Consider the following 20,156-nt stretch of genomic DNA (forward strand, 5'->3'; position numbering starts at 1 on the left):
TGTTACCACCCAGAGCATCTTTTCTCTTCTTGAACCACAAAAAAGACTTGGCTTTCTGCTTTTACTCCTCTCGAACATCATTCCTATATAATAAGTCACTTGTACAACACTTGTGCATAAGCAATGAGTATGAGGATATTTTGTGTGTGACCCATTTACTTGAAGGAATTGTTCTATTCTAGGCTCTTTGGTTGCAAGGAACAGGAACCCACTCAAATGGTTCAAGAAAAAAGTGATTATTTAAAAAAGAGAGAAATTCATGAATAGAAAATACAAGAACAATAGTCAGGTTTTATAATGAATGTCAGAATGCTATTTTCTTTCTCTTTTTATTTTGTAAGTTACTTTTAACGAATGGTCCCAGGTGAACTTGAGGAGGTCAGGCGGGGCCAGCTGTATTAGTCAGGATTCTCTAGAGGCACAGAACTAATAGGATGGATATATATATAGATATATATATATGATATTATATATATTTATGAGTTTATTAAGTAGTATTAATTCACATGATCACAAGGTCCCACAATATAGGCCTTATGCAGGCTGAGGAGCAAGGAAGCCAGTCTGAATCCCAAAGCTGAAGAACTTGGAGTCCAATGTTCGAGGGCAGGAAGCATCCACTATGGGTGAAAGATGTAGGCTGGGAGGCTAAGCCAGTCTAGCCTTTTCACGTTTTTCTGCTTTATATTCTGGCTGTGCTGGCAGCTGATTAGATGGTGTCCACCCAGACTGAGGGTGGGTCTGCCTTCCCCAGCCCACTGACTCAAATGTGAATCTCCTTTGGCAACACCCTCACAGACACACCCAGGATCAATACTTCGCATCCTTCAGTCCAATCAAGTTGGCACTCAGTATTAACCATCACACCAGCCAAAGCTGGATCATATAAGGTCTTGAGGTTATGGTCAGGGATAATCTTGTGGCCATATGTGAACAACATGAGAAGGAGAAGTAAAGCCCTCAAATGAACTGAGCTGATTGGATTTTCTCTAAAAAAATTGACCTGAGACATTGGTTATTTGTGACTGGCTCTTAAAATACTGGTAATAACATTTAATATTTGTCAAGAGCTTACTGTGCGTCAGCTCTTGTCCTAGGCTTTTTTCATGTTTTAATGCATTAATCGTCACAACTGTATGATATGGATCAGTGTGATTCCCTTTTACAAATAAAGAAATGGAGGCATGACTAAAAAGTAAAATAGCTTATACAAGTTGACAAAAGATGTAGTAGAGCTGGTACTGGAACCCAGTCAGTCTGACTCCAGAGCCTGTGCCTAGCCACTATATGACACTGTCTTCAAAGTGTTAGAGTGGGGAGCTGGTTCTATAGCAAACCAAAGCCACACGCAACTCAAAGTTATGGAGTAGGAGAGGCAGAATGATGAGTTAGCAGAAGAAGCAAGTATATGGGGAAGAACACCGAGCAGTTGCTCGCAGCAGCACCACCACTGCCCAGATTGAACAAAGCCTAGTACATGGCAGGTGCTCACTAAATATGGGTGGAATAGTGAATGAAAATTTTCAGCAGGGGCTGTGGGTGTGACATATCCTCTAAGAAGCTCAGGTGTGCCAGTCAGGCAGGAGCCTCCAAATAACTTATTTTAATCTGTTTCCTTTACAAATTAACTAAATTATACATATACTGCATGAGTACATTCTCCTTTTTAAAAACATAAAGCTCTGATCTAGAGAGAATAGAGTTCCTTTGGGCCACTTCCCCATCTTTGTTTCCTCCTTTCCACTCCCCAAAGATCCTTCCAGGCTTTGTTAATATATTTAGATATGTATATATAGAAAATGTTGGAACTCTAAATTATTGTTTTGCATATTTAATAAATATTTGCTTAAGTATTATAGTGTTTATTTTTTCTCTCATTTAATGTATCATAGAGATCCAGCTATATTGTTATGATAGACATTCAGATGGTTTCTAAACTTCTTACTATTATAAAATTATGTTTATAATTTATATTACACATTTTTAAAAGAAGAGTTTTGCTCTTTTGCCCAGGCTGGAGTGTAGTGGTGCAATCTCAGCTCACTGCAACCTCTGTCCCCTGGGTTCAAGTGATTCTCTTGCCTCAATCTCCCAAGTAGCTGGGATTATAGGCACCCACCACCATGCCTGGCTAATTTTTGTATTTTTAGTAGAGACAGGTTTGCCATGTTGGCCAGGCTGGTCTCGAACCCCTGACTTCAGGTGATCCACCTGCCTCGGCCTCCTAGAGTGCTAGGATTACAGGCATGAGTCACCATCCCCGGCCTGTACAGTCTCATGATTATCTTCCAAAGAGTTTTTAATTTTTTATTACTTCTGAAACTCGTAAGTTATAAAAGAATCAAAGCATTATCTGAGATGTCAGCTAGTTCAATGACTGTAAACCAGGATGGTGGAGTGGTAGTGGATTTATCTAAATCACTTCTGAAGCACTTTTCCAATAACAGCCTCCCTATCTTCTGGAAGAATTCTGGTATGGCAACCATGTTACAGTGGCAGTGGGAGTGAGGGGGGACGGGAGGTGAGTGAGCACCTGGGTTGTTTGCTAAACTACTTTAGCAATTATTCTGATAGGTACCTACCCCCCAGAATGCCCCCAAAACATATAACTAGTTGAAGACAAAACCAGGGTTTGATGCAAAAACTCCTGCCAGTTTTAGTCTAGTCTTTTCCTAATTATTTTGCTTTGCCCTGACAATTCATCTTCATCTCCATAATCCTTATTAGTTCCAGATAGAAACTTCCTTTAATTTACTTAAACTCTGTTCTGGGAGCTCCCCTGCTCTCATCTTCTACACTTAAAAACAAATGAACAAATTAATGAACAGACAGCAACACAAACAAGCTGAAACAAACGGGCAGAGACGATCAACTATACACTGAAAACTCATTTTCTCATTTCCTGGCCTGGGGTTATTGCTGGGGGTCAGCTTCCCAGCCAGGTGCTGCTTTTCTTAGGCCCTTTTGCATCCAGGGGCATCCATGCACTCATCAGTTATCAACCACCAATCAAGCAGCTGTCTTCTTTCCCGTGGCTAATCAGACAAGGGTCATCTGTCACAGAACTATCCAATGAGCATTAAGGTGCCGAGTACAAAAGGCTGCTCAAAGAGAGAGTTTTTCTGACCAACAACATTCTACTTTATTGAGGATTTGGATGTGAGAGATATATATGGAAAGCTGACATTTGGCTGCGGGAGCAGAAGTAAAAAGAGACACGGCGAGACGGACCTGAGGTAGGAGACAAAGTTACGAATAAGCAGATGCTATACATGTAGAGGAAGTTGGTCAGTTGGGAGAGTAGCAGAAGCAGGGGCAAAGAGGACTGAGTCATCATGGCATATGTTCTCCCGCCTCTTGCTGCTGAGGGGGCAGCAAGATAATTCAGGCCTGGAAATGTATCAGAGCATTTCATTTTACCGCTGCATTTCCCCCTCTGTGAGGCTCAGTTGAACGCTGAGCAGGGTTTCCGTGCGATTCCGATTTCCTCTGCTTCCATGTGTTTCCCGAGAACAAATCCATCTTTCTTGAGGTAGCCCGAGTGATTTTCTGCCTACCAAACTTGCATTCAGAAGAGCCTGACGCATCTGTCCTTCTTAGATTTCATTAATTAGGATATTTAGTCTGCATATAATTGAACATGAAAATATGAATTTATAAAAAGCAGGTATTGCCTTAATGACTGATTTGGGGAATATTTTATGATTTAAAATGATGTATGTTTATTCTTTATTTCTTTCAACAAACATTTATTAAGTATGTACTACTTGCCAAATTGTTTCTTGTTAACAAAACAAAAAAGGCAGTAGGGGCCAGGCGTGGTGGCTCATGCCTGTAATCCCAGAACTTTGGGAGGTCAAGGTGGGCAGATCACATGAGGCCAGGAGTTCGAGACTAACCTCGCCAACATGGCAAAACTTTGTCTGTACTAAAAGTACAAAAAATTAGCCAGGTGTGATGGCACATGCCTGTAATCCCAGCTACTCCGGTGGCTGAGGTACGTGAATAGCTTGAACCCGGGAGGCGGAGGTTGCAGTGAGCTGAGATCGTGTCACTGCACTTCAGCCTGGGTGACAGAGAGTCTGTCTCAAAAGAAAAAAACGAAACAAAACCGACAGTGGAAGTCAAGGTTAGATTTGAATCATTCCATTTCCAAGTTCAATGATTCTTCTCATATGCTTAGTTATTATGCCCACATTTGATTTGGGGGATCTGCAAAATGTCTATATTTGCCTCATATTGGGTCCTCCAGAAGCTGCACTTACAAATGGCTTTTCTGGATTCTCCTGCTACATATTAACCACATCCTTCAGCACTTTCAGTGAATAATCCCTTTTATTCCTTTAGCCAGAGCCATAGTGATCTGTGACTCTAGCTATTCATCTTGGTCAGAAGGAAAAAAATGGACGGTTCTTGAGGAGAGCTGATATTGTCTTATGTAGCATCTGCCTAAGTTGAGGTCTCTGCGTAGTCTACGCAATGCAGTAAGTTCTACCATCGTCTAACAAGCGGGAGGGGGCTGCCTCTGCAAGCCCAGAGTGTTCTGGAGAGTCTGAGAGTTCAATGTTCTTGAGTGTATCCACCTGGATATCTCTACCCCTAGCCTTGGGGTCCCACTCCTTCCCTGATAATGTAGGAGATTTGTTGGGGCTCTGAATTCAGGATTATCTCAACTCTTACTTCTCTAACAATTAGGATGAAGGCCTTGTCTCTAGCATGGTCTGTTTTTTGGTCGTAAGAGAGGAAGGTGTCTGTAAACACTGCCCTGGGAGCCTTCTAACTTTCACATTTTGCCTTACGTGGCTAATTGGCTGAATGGAGCTTGTTATTTTCTCTCTTCGGTGCATCAGTAACACTTAGCAACAACCAAACAGATCCCCCAGCCCTTATAATTACTATTTCTATCATACTTCACAATGCCAAAGATATCACAGAAGCCATTGCATCCCTTCAACCTGTCATCCATTCCAAGTCACCACAGGTGAAATTCTTGGTAATTGCCGTGCTGCAGCGTGCCAGCGGCCTTCAATACTCATTTCACACTAGAGAGGGTGTCCTAGTTGCCATCTGGCTGGAAAGTGATCCAACTTCACAATTGCATCTCAGGCACTGCTTGCTCCTCTTTCTATGACCAACTGTTTATTTTGGTGGTCTATGGAGTGTATAGGTGGTGAGAAATTAGAGCCAGCTTGGTCTTGAAAAGAAGATGAGAAGTTGGGTGGTAGATAGAATGGAGATAAAGAGTAGGGCTTGAAATTAGAACTAATTAGGATTACAGCAGAGAGGAGATAGCCAGCAGAGAAAAGAGGGGGAGAATGCAAGGGCCTGAGTTGGTGAGATGACACGGAATACAAAATTGATTGGACTGCTGCTGCTTCTGAGATTAGAGGCACAAAAACAAAAAAATACAACTAAGTTTGTCATAATAATATAAATAATAATAGCTAATATTTACTGACTGCTTACTGTGTGCGAGGCACAGTTCCAAATGCATAGGCAGAAATTAGTTTTCATTTAGTAACATCAGAAAATGATTTTTTAAAGTTTTCTACAAGGTCTTTGACATAATTCAGTACATTAAAATGGCAGAAAATAAGTCAAGTGTTTAAAACATCATTTTCTTGCTATTAAGCCGCATTTCCTTCTGCACTTTTCTTAAAAAGAGTTACGATTTTTATATTTCATTTTCTTATAACCAACAATTAGAAAAAGCCACTCTTACAAAGTTCCTATTGTTTCAGTTCTTTCTCTCCACCATTAGCCCTTTACTTTTAATATAATGGGCGAGCCTAAAAATAAAAATTGTCTTGTGTATGGCACATAATGGAATGTGAATGGAGAGCTGAAAAAGAAAAAAACATTTCTTTTTCACAAGGCATCTCGATTTGATGGCCCAGCAGGCAGCAGTTTATTGCAGCAGTTGCTGCAGAGATCTTAAAAAACGTGAGGTTTGCCCTGAGCAAAAAGGGCAAAGTCAACAAGAAGCTATATAGTGTCTCAACACCACAAATAAACATGGAAGGGTGCGAGGGATAATGTAATGGGACATGTGTCGTTTGAGAGGTCTTTGGAGTATTCTGTTGTGATGGAGACCAAGCAGTATCTTGTCATTTCCTACATCTGTGTAGCTCCTTTTAACTAAAGCCTATGAGAAGCTCTGAAGAATATATTAATGGAGAGTAATAATCTCATGATTGTTGCAATTGAATTCCTACAAGCATGAAACTTCCTTCACAAATTAAAGCAGAGATGGTGAGTTAACTGCAGGGCTTTTCTCTCAATTTCACCCAACAATATTATTTAAATGTTATTGATTTTAAGACGATAGAGGCTTATAAGCTTTCACAATATAACCTGTTTTTGTTTGTAAACAGCAGTGGTGGCCATTTTTGGCCCAATGAAAAAAGATAAGCCTAGGCAGTAGCACTTGACTTTAGGATCATTGGATTTATTTCAAGTTACTTTAAATTACTATTTAATAAAATAGAACCAGTGGGTTACTCATTTCCTCATTAATAACACTGATAATTTTCAAAATTAGTTCATATTTTGTACTAAAAACTTACCATAGCTTAATATAAAGCCAGCGATTTTGAACCATGTCTGAGGAGGTTCTCTTCCTGAATACTTCCTTATAAAGTTGTTTCACCTGCAGCATTGACTCTACGGATCACAGTAGAGTAAGTTTTCAGTTTATTTCTTTAATCAATAGATGAGATAACTGCTGTAAACGTTGTGTTAGGGAAATAATTTAACATGATTTGAGTTTGTGTTCTCAAATCTATTGATTAACAGAACTAGGGCATGGGCCTTATGCTAAAGAAAACTTGCAAATCTGCTGCTGGACATTTTTCTTTAAAATGTTAGGAGCACCCACTAAAGGACTAAAGACCATAAAAAAATAGCTAACAAAAAGGTTTATTTCAAAGTATATTGTTCACTTTTAGCCATTCATTTAGAGTCTATATTTACTATAAGCATTTAAAATTATCATTATGCTATTTTCTTTTAATTTAATGGTTTGATGTTAGTGTATGTAAGGTAGCCTTTAATGAGATAAATGATTGGGGGCTGTGAGGCCGGGCGCGGTGGCTCACGCCTGTAATCCCAGCACTTTGGGAGGCCGAGGAGGGTGGATCACAAGGTCAGGAGATCGAGACCATCCTGGCTAACATGGTGAAACCCTGTCTCTACTAAGAATACAAAAAAAATTAGCCGGCCGTGGTGGCGGGCGCCTGTAGTCCCAGCTACTCCGGAGGCTGAGGCAGGAGAATGGCGTGAACCCGGGAGGCGGAGCCTGCAGTGAGCCGAGATCGCGCCACTGCACTCCAGCCTGGGCGACAGAGCGAGACTCCGTCTCAAAAAAAAAAAAAAAAAAAAAAAAAAAAAAAAGAACTGGGGGCTGTGTTAGTCAATATGCTCTTGACTTACAATGGCAAAAATCTACTTAAAATAGTTTGGGTGATCCCGGGAATATGGCAGCAGTGAAGGCGTTGTTGTGTCTCCAAATGCCTACATAAAAGTAGACAGCTAGATAGCAACACTAAAAACCTATTGACAATATTTACCACAAAACCGGGAGACAGGCTATCCCCACAAACCAAAGACAGTCAGTATATGAAGACAAACCACTTGACCCAAGACCTGTACAGTGAGACAGAGCAGAGGAATCAGTGGAGAAGAGGAGAACCAAATAGTCACAGAAGTTCACCATAAAGTGAGCAGACCAATTTGAGAACAGCAATGAATACTGAGAGGGTTTTGTTCAATCTGGTATTGGGTGACTGCAAGGGAATGACAGTGTGTGCTGAAGGATCTGGAATCGTTTAGCTTCTCGATTCACCACTGAAACAGACTTGCAAGGATTCTTTTCCAGGACAGTGCCCCACTCTAAGATGAAACAGCTTGGAATAGAGTCAGAGCAAGTCAAGCAAAATAGAGACAACTGAGACTAGAAAAGAGAAGTTTGAGAAAAGATTGAGTTAAAACAACAACAATAAAAACTCTGTAGCTTTGAATTTCAATTCGAAGTGTCAGCATGAACTCATGAATATGGAGAGAAAGACTGAGATGAATTCTAGAAACAATGACCAGCTCAGTAGTAATGTGTATTCCTAATGTCAAATATGTCGTCTTGAAACCAGGGTTTCTTTGGAGAAATTGTCTGCTTACAACATGAGACTGAACCACAATAGCTGCTTGTATCACAATTGAAAGAGGCCACTAGACATTATATTTCACTAAAGATCCATACCACCTGTGGTCTTGCTAAAGGCATTGAACCTGAGTCTGATCAAGCCTTTCACTCTAGCTGCCAATTTGCTGGAAATTGGAAACAGAAGACAGAAAACAGAGTACAGAGGAACATGCTGAACTGTGTCATGAATATGTAATTGGCAAACTTCACTGGGAAAGCAGACAGGTCGAATACAGATCAAATGTAAAGAAAGAGGGTGGGGAGAACACATAGATGAAAGGGATTTAAATGATAATAAAATTTAATGGACAACAATAAACTATAGTGGCTTGGGATGCACATTTGGGTGGCAAAACTATAAAGAAATGAGGAAATTATTGCTATAAAAGTCAAGATAGTGATTACTTTTTTGAGATAGAGGAAGGGCACATAGAGGGGTGATGCAGTTTGGCTGTGTCCCCACCCAAATCTCATCTTGAATTGTAGCTCCCATAATTCCCACATGTGGGGAGGACCCAGTGGGAGATAATTGAATCATGGGGGTAGTTTCCCCCATACTGTTCTCCTGGTAGTGAATAAGTCTCTTGAGATCTGATGGTTTTATAAGAGTTTTCTGCTTTCACTTGGCTCTCATTGTCTCTCGTCTGCTACCATGTAAGACAAACTTTTCTCCTTCCACCATGATTGTGAGGCCTCCCCAGCCATGTGGAACAGTGAGTCCATTAAACCTATTTTTCTTTATAAATTGGCCAGTCTCGGGTGTGTTTTTATTAGCAGAGTGAAAACAGACTAATACAAGGGGCTTCTGAGACAATTGGCAAATTTTTATTTCTTGACTTCACGGGTGATTTCAAGAGTGGTATTTTGTGTGACTCTCTGTATCTGTTTTATTTTAAAATAAAAAGGTTAAGATTTAAGCAAAAAAGGGATTTTTTTATGTACTATATATCCAAATATTCCAGGAGTAGGTCATAGAATTGTCTGAATTCCGGGGTTCAAATGATCACACTAGGATGAAGTCTTTTTCTCATAATTGTTTGACTCTGTCCATTGACCTTCCCCACATTATCTTCACTTTTAGTCATTCTCTATCTGTTGGGATGGTGGGCCCTGACAGATCCAAGCTTGTGTGATCTTTAAAGCTGGTGGCCCCAAAGAAGCCATGGCTATAAACAACCGCTTTGAACCTTCTGGACAAGAATGGACAAGTACAAGAAGGAGAGTGAAAGTGAGGAAAATTAAAGGTACTGATAGAAGTGATGAAAGCTCATGTCTTATAAATATAACACAATTGACTCAAAGGTGTAAAAAGATTAGGAATGAAGAATAGAAACTAACCACAACTTGGTGCCCACAGGACTTAATCAGTTGTCTGTAGGTTCAGTTGTAAAGGGAACAAGCAAAATTCACAGATTTTGTGTAACATGAGATATGATTAATATTATACCTAACCATTTGTGACAAGAAAATTTATTTTTTGACTTTTGTGTATACTTTATGGGAACTGTGTATAAAAGTAAGAAAATGTCTATTTAATAAATCAAAAATTATTTGGGAAAATTAATGAGTGATAGGTGTATAAGGAAGGGTCTCCTAAATAGGACATTCTTACCTTTTAAATCTGAGATTAGCTAGATCAACCGTGCCTCCTCTTAACCCTTGGAGCTTCTAGTTGCAGCAAAATACTAAGTTTGGTAAATTCAGCATTGTTCTATGAACTCTGTAATAAAAAATTTGTTCCTGACAGTATATACTTAACAATCAGGATTCTAGTAAATTCAGATGTTGGTCTTCGGAGTTCTCCGGGGCCAGCAGCTGCCTGACCAGGGGCCCGGGGCCACGGGCTCAGCCGACGACCATAGGCTCCGTGTCCACCCAGCAGTTTGCAGGTGGCTGCGCCAAGGCGGCAGAAGAGGCACCCGAGGAGGCGCCGGAGGATGCGGCCCGGGCGGCGGACGAGGCTCAGCTGCTGCACGGTGAGGGCATCTGTAAGTGGTTCAACTTGCACATGGGATTCGGCTTACTGTCCGTGACCGCCCGCGCCGTGGTCGCGCTCGACCCGCCAGTGGACGTCTTTGTGCACCAGAGTAAGCTGCCCATGGAAGGCTTCCGGAGCTTGAAGGAGGGTGAAGCAGTGGAATTCACCTTTAAGAAGTCAGCCAAGGGTCTGGAATCCATCCGTGTCACCGGACCTGGTGGGGCGTTCCGTATTGGGAGTGAGAGGTAGCCAAAGGGGAAGAACATGCAAGAAGCGCAGATCAAAAGACAGGTGCTACAACTGTGGAGGTCTAGACCATCATGCCAAGGAATGCAAGATGCCACCCCAGGCCAAGAAGTGCCACTTCTGCCAGAGCATCAGTCATATGGTAGCTTCATGTCCACTGAAGGCCCAGCAGGGCCCTAGCGCACAGGGAAAGCCAACGTACTTTCAGGAGGAAGAAGAAATCCACAGCCCTGCCCTGCTCCCGGAGGCGCAGAATTGAGCCACAATGGGTGGGGGCTATTCTTTTGCTATCAGGAAGTTTTGAGGAGCAGGCAGAGTGGAGAAAGTGGGAATAGGGTACATTGGGGCTAGTTGGCACTGCCATGTTTCTCAGGCTGGGGTTCACACCATCACCCTTTCTTCCCTCTGTTGGGGGAAAGGGTGAGTCAAAGGAACTCCAACCGTGCTCTGTCCAAATACAAGTGAGGGTTCTGGGGGCAACCAGGAGGTGGGAATCACCCTACAATCTGCATGCTTTATCTGAGGCTCCATCCCCAGAATTTCCAGCTTTTGAAAGTGGCCTGGATAGGGAAGTTGTTTTCCTTTAAAGAAGGATATGTAATAATTCCCATGCCAGAGTGAAATGATTAAGTATAAGACCAGATTGATGGAGCCAAGCCACTGCATCCTGTGGAAGGAAATCTATCAGGAGTAAGGCAGTGTTTTTTTAACATCTTGTATCCATATACCCACTTTTGGGATAGGGTGCTGGCAACTGTCCCAAGCAATGGGTAGTGATGATGGCAGAAAGGATGTTTGGGGGAACAGCTGCAGACCTGCTGCTCCTATGCTTACCCCTGCCCCATTCTAGGCCAATGTGATTTTATTTATTTGCTCCCTTTGATACTGCACCTTGAGTCCCACTTTCTCCAGGATGCCAACTGAACTAGCTGTGTGCAAATGATGTATCTTGTGCAGTTTAACTTTTTTTTCCTTAATATAAATATTCTGGTTTTGTATTTTTGTATATTTTAGTCTGAGGCCATCATTTCCTGCACTGTATTCTCAGGTGCATGAGCAATCTCAGGGATAAGTCGGCAGCAGCTTGAGTTCTGCACAGCAGGAATACTTATTATTATACTTTAAGTTCTAGGGTACATATGCACAACGTGCAGGTTTGTTACATATGTATACATGTGCCATGTTGGTGTGCTGCACCTGTTAACTTGTCATTTACATTAGGTATATCTCCTAATGCTATCCCTTGCCCCTCTCCTGACCCAACTATACTACAAGGCTACAGTAACCAGAACAGCATGGTTCTGGTACCAAAACAGAGATAATATGACCAATGGAACAGAACAGAGCCCTCAGAAATAATACCACACATCTACAACCATCTGATCTTGGACAAACCTGACAAAAACAAGAAATGGGGAAAGGATTCCCTATTTAATAAATGGTGCTGGGAAAACTGGCTAGCCATATGTAGAAAGCTGAAACTGGATCCCTTCCTTACACCTTATACAAAAATTAATTCAGGATTAAAGACTTAAATATTAGACCTACAACCATAAAAACCCTAGAAGAAAACCTAGGCAATACCATTCAGGACATAGGCATGGGCAAGGACTTCATGTCTAAAACACCAAAAGCAATGGCAGCAAAAGCCAAAATTGACAAATGGGATCTAATTAAACTAAAGAGCTTCTGCACAGCAAAAGAAACTACCATCAGAGTGAACAGGCAACCTACAGAATGGGAGAAAATTTTTGCAGTCTACCCATCTGACAAATGGCTAATATCCAGAATCTACAAAGAACTTAAAAACATTTACAAGAAAAAATCAAACAACCTCATCAACAAGTGGGCGAAGGGTATGAACAGACACGTCTCAAAAGAAGACATTTATGAAGCCAACAGACACATGAAAAAATGCTCATCATCACTGGCCATCAGAGAAATGCAAATCAAAACCACAATGAGATACCATCTCATACCAGTTAGAATGGCCATTAAAAAGTCAGGAAACAACAGGTACTGGAGAGGATGTGGAGAAATAGGAACACTTTTACACTGTTGGTGGGACTGTAGACTAGTTCAACCATTGTGGAAGATAGTGTGGCAATTCCTCAAGGATCTAGAACTAGAAATACCATTTGACCCAGCCATCCCATTACTGGGTATATACCCAAAGGATTATAAATCATGCTACTATAAAGACACATGTACACGTATGTTTATTGTGGCAGTATTTACAATAGCAAAGACTTGGAATCAACCCAAATGCCCAAAAATGATAGACTGGATTAAGAAAATGTGGCATATATACTCCATGGTATACTATGCAGCCATAAAAAATGATGAGTTCATGTCCTTTGTAGGGACATGGATGAAGCTGGAAACCATCATTCTCAGCAAACTATCACAAGGACAGAAAACCAAACACCACGTATTCTCACTCATAGGTGGGAATTGAACAATGAGAACACTTGGACACAGGAAGGGGAACATCATACACCAGAGACTAAAACTATACTTTTTGTTGTTTTTGCCACTGTGGAGATTGATTATTTGGAGTGCACAGCCTATTGAACTACCTCATTTCTACCAATGAGAGCTGGCTTTTCTGCCATAGTGTCCTCTTGAAACCCCCTCTGCCTTGAAAATGTTTTATGGGAGACTAGGTTTTAACTGGGTTGCCCCATGACTTGATTGCCTCCTACTGGAAGATTGGGAATTAGTCTAAACAGTAAATGGTGGTACAGAGAGGCTAGGAGAGACTGGGCCAGGTGAAAGGCCCAGAGAGGAAGCCACGATTAGGTGAGGGTTGACTAATCCTAGGGCACAGGACATGCTTTACACCCCAGTTCCATTCTTCACCAGATTAGGCTAGGCCTTCCATGCACAACAGGGTATGTGTGCTCATAAAACTGGAGTTGGTAAGGATAAGTTTTAAGACCAATACCCTTATACTTAATCCTGTGCTGTCGAGGGATGGATATATGAAGTAAGGTATCCTTAACCTTTCAAAATTCATGGGTTCCAGGTAGACACATAAGCAAGGGCTTTGTGGTGCCTGGGACCTGCGTCCCGCCCTGCTGCAGTAGTGATTAATATTGTCACGGTAGCTAAAGGAGAAAAAGGGGATTTCGTTTATATGCTGTGAGATCACCGCAAACCTACCTCACTGTGTTGAAACAGGACAAATGCAATAGAACGCATTGGGTGGTGTGTGTCTGATCCTGGGTTCTTGTCTCCCCTAAATGCTGCCCCCCCCAGTTATTGTATTTGTCTGGGCTTTATAGGATTTCACTAAATTGGTGATTGCTAGGTGGCCTAGTTTGTATAAGTATAATGTATTAATCTTTCTCCGTGTTCTTTGGGGGTTTTGTTTACAAACTTCTTTTTGTATTGAAAGAAAAATAGCTAAAGCATCTTTGACAGAAGGTTCTATACCAGGCAAAAAGATCTGAAACATTAGTTTGGGGGGGCCCTCTTCTTAAAGTGGGGATCTTGAACTGTCCTTTGTTTTGTATTCCCCTTCCCCTATTACCTATTAGACCAGATCTTCTGTCCTAAAAACTTGTCTTCTATCCTGCCCTCTTTTCTCTTCATCCCCAAAAGAAAACTTACACACCCACACACATACACATTTAATGTTTGGAGTGTCTCCACAACTCTTAAACGATGTATGCAAAAATCCTGAAGAAGCTAAGAAAACCCTCCATCCCTTGTTCCCAACTTCCTGAGTCAAGACCATTACCCATCCTTTCCCTTCCCTTTCCCCTTCCCCTTCCCTTCCCTTCATCTTGCTCTGTTGCCCAGGCTGGAGTGCAGTGGCATGCTCTTGGCTCACTGCAGCCTCCGCCTCTTGGGTTCAGGTGGTTCTCCTGCCTCAGCCTCCTGAGTGGCTGGGATTACACGCGCCCGCCACACCCAGCTAATTTTTGTATTTTTAGTGGAGATGGGGTTTCATCGTGTTGTCCAGGCTGGTCTTGAGCTCCTGACCTCAAGTGATCTGCCCGCCTCAGCCTCCCGGGGTGCTGGGATTGCAGGTGTGAGCCACCGTGCCGGGCTGACCATTTCTTGATGTATTCATGCCAAACACTTAAGACACTGCTGTAGCCCGGGCATGGTGGCTCACACCTGTGGTCCCAGCACTTTCGCAGGCTGAGGTGGGCGGATCATGTGTTCGGGAGTTCGGGACCATCCTGGCCAGCATGGTGAAACCCCATCTCTGCTAAAATACAGAAGATTAGCCAGGTGTGGTGGCGCATGCCTGTGGTCTCAGCTGCTCGGGAGGGAGGCTGGGGCAGGGGAATCGCTTGGGCCAGGCGGTGGAGGGTAGGCGCATGGAGGTTGCAGTGGGCTGAGTTCGCGCCACCGCACTCCAGCTTGGCAACAGAGCGGGACTCCGTCTCAAAAAAAAAAAAAAAAAAGACACTGCTGTATTTTGGATGGCTCAAACCTACTTAATTTTTACTCCTAAAGTAGAGAGATGCAACTGGGGGCCTTCCATGTAGAAATTGAGGTCAGCAGGCCAAGAAAGAGAATATGAATGTATATACAAGTCACTCAGGAACTTTTATACAGAAACTTATGTCAAAGTGGCCACAAGATTGTTTAATAGGAGACAAATGAATGTAACTCTATGTTTACTGCTAGAAACCAAAGCTTTGTGTAAAATCTTGAATTTATGGGGAGGGAGGGTAGGAAAGCCTGTAGCTGTCTGTTCTTTTCCTGATCCCTTTCCCTCGTTCCTGAACTGCAGGAGACTGAGCCCCTTTGGGCTTTGGTGATCCCATCACTGGGGTGTGTTTATTTGATGGTTGATTTTGCTGTACTGGGTATTTCCTTTCCCATTTTCTAGTCATTTTTTTAACACATGCTGACGCTTCCATTTCCTTCTCCTTTCCCTGGGAAAATACAATGAATAAATAAAGGCTTGTTGGTACTCATACTGTAAAAAAAAATTCAGATGTTAAAAAACTTCTAATATATTATAAAACAGTCAAATTTTCCCCCAAGGAGTTAGCAAGGTCAAACATATGAACATATGTACAAATATTTTAGTTAATGGAACTGGAGGCCATTATCCTAACTGAAATATCTCAGAAACAGAAAGTCAAATACTTCATGTTTCCACTTATAAGTGGGAGCTAAACAATGGGTACATGTGGTCCTACAGAGTGAAATAATAGACACTGGCGATTACAGAAGGTGGGAGGGTAAAAGGAGGGTCAGGCTCAAAAAAATTACCTGTTGGGTACAACGTTCGCTATTCAGAAGATGGGTATGCTAAAAGCCCAGACTTCACCACGACACAATGAATGTGAAACCTGCACTTGTACTCTCTAAAAAAAAGAAAAAATTCCCAAAACACTAAAAACTAGATACATTTAAAACAGACACATGAAAATTATTAAAGTGTTCAGCTAACAATACAGTAAAAACTGTATTCATTTTAAAAAAACTTTCAACTTTTGTTTTTGATTTAGGGTATACATGTACAAGATTGTTATAAGGGTATACTTCATGGTGCTGAGACTTGGGGAACAACTGAACCCGTTATCCAGATAGTGAGCATAGTATCCAGTAGGTAGTTTCTCATCCCTTACCCCACTTCCCTCCTTGCTCTAGTAGTCTCCAGTATCTATTGTTTCCATCTTTATGTCCATGTGTACCCAATACTTAGCTCCCTCTTATAAGTGAGAACATGCGGTATTTGGTTTTCTGTTTCTGCATTAATTTGCTTAGGATAATGGCCTCCAGCTGCATCCACTACCACAAAGGACATGATTGATTTCATTCTTTTTTATTATTGTGTAGTATTCCATAGTATGTACATACCATGTTTTCTTTTCTTTTCTTTCTTTTTTTTTTTTAAACCCAGGGAAAACCTTTATTTTTGTATTTAGGTTCAATGAATGAACAGCCATGCAGAAATGTGATTGGACACAAAGGATCTGGCCTAACAGTGATGGATGGAGTGGGGAAACCTGGCAAGGCCACTCTGTACAATTCCCCTTCCCCTGGGTATGGGGCAGGACCCCTCGGGAATGAGGGTCTTCCAGGGAGAAGGGAGAGAGTGACCTTGCTAGGTTTTATGGCTGGCTTTGGGAGAGAGGAGTGCTGGTTTCTATGACCTGCCTTGGGGAAAAAGAATTGTGGTTTCTGTGACTCACTTTGGGGGAGAAAAGGGGGCAGGAACCAGGAGGGAAGGACAAAGACCTGGCTTCTGAGGCCTTCCAGTCTCCTCTGGGTCAGAAAAGTCCGCATGCCAAGGTGCCATACCTTGGGGTTTAATGAGCCCTGACAGCAGGTCCTTGCAGATTTCACAGGCAACTTGTGATCCAAGTAATTGGCTTTCAGTTCCCCAATTTCAGAGGACTTTAGCAAAACCTGGTTGAAATGGCCAAGTGTTAGAAGAACCTCTTCACAGTTGAAATTCATCGAGTTCTTTAGCTGAGGGCGTAAGAATCCCAGATGTAAGGTTAGCAAGAGTTAGGAGTTCTGGAGTCTTCCCTGCATGCCCTGGCTCTTGAGCATCAGTAGGCCAGAAGCTCACATATCTGATCCTGCTGTGGTTCAGCAGGGATGTGTTTTAGAGCAGCATGTTCAGAATGAAACTGGTGTACTTAGTCAAGCCTTGAGGGTCTTTTGAAGTCATGCATGGCCCACGCTGCCCTCATGGGAACACAGGTGCTCCAGCACCTGATGTGTTCAGGACTAGGTTGGGGGAAGCCTTAATCCTGAAAACATCCCCCTGCTGTCTAGACCAGCCTGCCCCATGGCACTATTCCATAGTGTGCATGTGCCACATTTTCTTTATCCAGTCTACCATTGATAGGCACTAGGCTGATTCCATGTCTTTGTTATTGTGAATAATGCTGCGATGAACATATAAGTGCATGTATCTTTTTGGTAGAATGATTTATTTTCCTTTGGGTAGATACCTAGTGTGTTAGTCCATTCTCATGCTGCTATGAAGAAATACCCAAGACTGGGTAATTTATAAAGAAAAGAGTTAATCGACTCACAGTTCCGTATGGCTGGGAGGCCTCAGGAAACTTACAATCATGGCAGAAGGCACCTCTTCACAGGGTGGCAGGAGAGAGAATGAGTGCAAGCAGGGGAAATGCCAGACACTTATAAAACCATCACATTTCGTGAGACTCACTCACTATCACAAGGACAGTATGGGGGAAACCATCCCCATGATCTAATTACCTGCACCTGGTCTGGCTCTTGACATGTGGGGATTATAGGGATTACAATTCAAGGTGAGATTTAGGTAGGGACACAGAGCTAAACCATATATCCTGTAATGGGATTGCTTCATCGAATGGTAGTTCTATTTTTAGCTATTTGAGAAACCTCCAAACTGCTTTCCACAGTGGCTGGACTAATTTACATTCCTACCAACAGTGTATAAGCATTCTCATTTCTTTGCAACCTCACCAACATTTGTTATTTTTTGACTTTTTAATAGCAGCCATTTTGACTGGTGTGAAATGGTATCTCATTGTGGTTTTGATTTGTGTCTCTCTGATTAGTGAGGTTGAACACTTTTGCATATGTTTGTTGGCTTCTCATATGTTTTCTTTTGAGAAATATCTGTTCATATTCTTTGCCCTCTTTTTAATAGGGTTGTTTTTTGCTTGTTGATTTAAGTTCCTTAGAGATTCTAGATATTAGACCTTTGTTGGATGCATAGTTTGGGAATATTTTCTCCTATTCTGTAGGCTGTCTTTACTCTGTTGATAGTTTCTTTTGCTATGTAGCAGCTCTTTAATTAGGTCCCATCTTTCAATTTTTGTTTTCTTGCAATTACTTTTGAGGACTTAGTCATAAATTCTTTACCAATGCCAGTGTCCAGAAGGGTATTTTCTACAATTTCTTCTAGGATTTTTATAATTTGAAGTTTTACATTTAAGTCTTTAATCCATCTTGAGTTAATTTTTATATATGATTATAGGTAGAGGTCTAGTTTCAATCTCTGTATATGGTTAGCCAGTTATCCTAGCACCATTTTGAATAGGGAGTCCTTTCCCTGCTGCTTATTTTGTTGACTTCGTCAAAGATTAGTTGGTTATAGGTTTGCAGCTTTATTCCTGGGTTTTCCCTTCTGTTCCATTGTTCTATGTGTCTGTTTTTGTACTAGTATCATGCTGTTTTGGTTACTGTAGCTTTGTAGTATAGTTTTAAGTTGGGTAATGTGATTCCTCTGGATTTGTTCTTTTTTTTTTTTTTTTTTGGGATACAGAGTCTCACTCTGTTACCCAGGCTGGAGTACAGTGGTGCCATCTTGGCTCAATGCAACATTTGCCTCCCTGGTTGAATCAATTCTTGTGCCTCAGCCTCCCAGTAGCTGGGACTACAGGTGTGCACCACCATGCCCAGCTAAGTTTTTGTATTTTTTAGTAGAGACAGGGTTTTCCCATGTTGACCATGCTTGTCTAGAACTCCTGGCCTCAAGTGATCCAACCACCTTGGCCTCACACAGTGTTGGGATTACAGGAGAGAGCCATCACGCCTGGCCTGGCTTTGTTGTTTTTTTATTTGCTTCAGATTCAAGCCTCTTTTTGGTTCAATATGAATTTTACAATGGTTTTTCTAATTCTGTGGGAAATAATGTTGGTAGCTTGATAGGAGTAATGTTTAATCTCTAGATTGCTTTGGGTAGTATGGACATTATAATGATATTAATTCTTCTAATCCATCAGCATGGAATGTTTTCCCATTTATGTCATCTATGATTTCTTTCAGCACTGTTTTTTAGTTCTCCTCATAAAGATATGTGACCTTCTTGGTTAGATGTATTCCTAGATATTTTTTTTTATGGCTATTGTAAATGGGGTTGTATTCTTGATTTGGCCCTCAGCTTGAATATTATTGGTGTACAGAAATGCTAGCAATTTGCATATTCATCTTATGTCCTGAAACTTTACTGAAGCCATTTTATAAGTTCTAGGAGACTTTTGGCAGAGTCTTTAGGGTTTTCTAGGTACAGGATCATATCCTCAGTGAATAGAGATGATATGACTTCCTCTCCTAGTTCTATGCCTTTTATTTCTTTCTTCTGACAGATTGTTCTTGCTAGGACTTCCTGTACTATGTTGAATAGGAATGGTGAGAGTAGGCATCCTTGTCTTGTTCCAATTCTGGGAATGCTTCCAGGTTTTGCCTGTTCAAAAAACTATATTGACTCAAAAAAAAAAAAAAAAAAAAAAAAAAAAAAAACGGAACTACTCACATAAGCTATGTTTAAGGGTATGACTCTAAGAAGGGTTTAAATCATTAAAAACTTCGTTACAAAACAAAAAAATTATAGCAATAAATGAATTGATTACTCAGTTACATAGGATCTTGCTACATAAAAAGTGTTCTTATATAACACTATGGCATGCCAGGCAATGTTCTCAATTTTTTTCTAAGCAGTATCATATATAGTTTTTCAAATATAAATATATAGTTTTGACTAATAAACATTTTGTATATTTATTTTGTATAATATGTTGTTTTAAAATATTTATACATTGTGGAATGGCTAAATTGAGGTAATTAACATATACATTACCTCACATACTTTTCTTTGTGGTGAGAACACTTTAAATCTACCCTTTTAGCAATTTTCAAGAGTACAATACGTTGTTATTAAATATAGTCACCATGTTGTAAAATAGATCTCTTGAACTAACGTCTCTTGTTTAATTGAAACTTTCTATCCTTTGATCAACATGTTCCCACTCC

At 41.2% G+C, this 20,156-nt stretch overlaps 1 protein-coding gene across 1 annotated transcript; it reads left to right on the forward strand.

Moving 5' to 3' along the window:
* The first annotated feature begins 9,359 nt into the window (after nt 1-9,359).
* LOC470599 (protein lin-28 homolog A-like) lies at nt 9,360-19,831 on the forward strand. Its single transcript, XM_054678846.1, is given in 3 exon segments — nt 9,360-9,425; nt 9,945-10,445; nt 10,447-19,831. Coding segments are annotated over 3 exon segments (801 nt in total). The 3' UTR covers nt 10,681-19,831.
* The last annotated feature ends 325 nt before the right edge of the window (nt 19,832-20,156 follow it).

The sequence above is a fragment of the Pan troglodytes genome, chromosome 13 (assembly GCF_028858775.2).
Source record: "Pan troglodytes isolate AG18354 chromosome 13, NHGRI_mPanTro3-v2.0_pri, whole genome shotgun sequence".
In the NCBI taxonomy this organism is placed as follows: Eukaryota; Metazoa; Chordata; class Mammalia; order Primates; family Hominidae; genus Pan; species Pan troglodytes.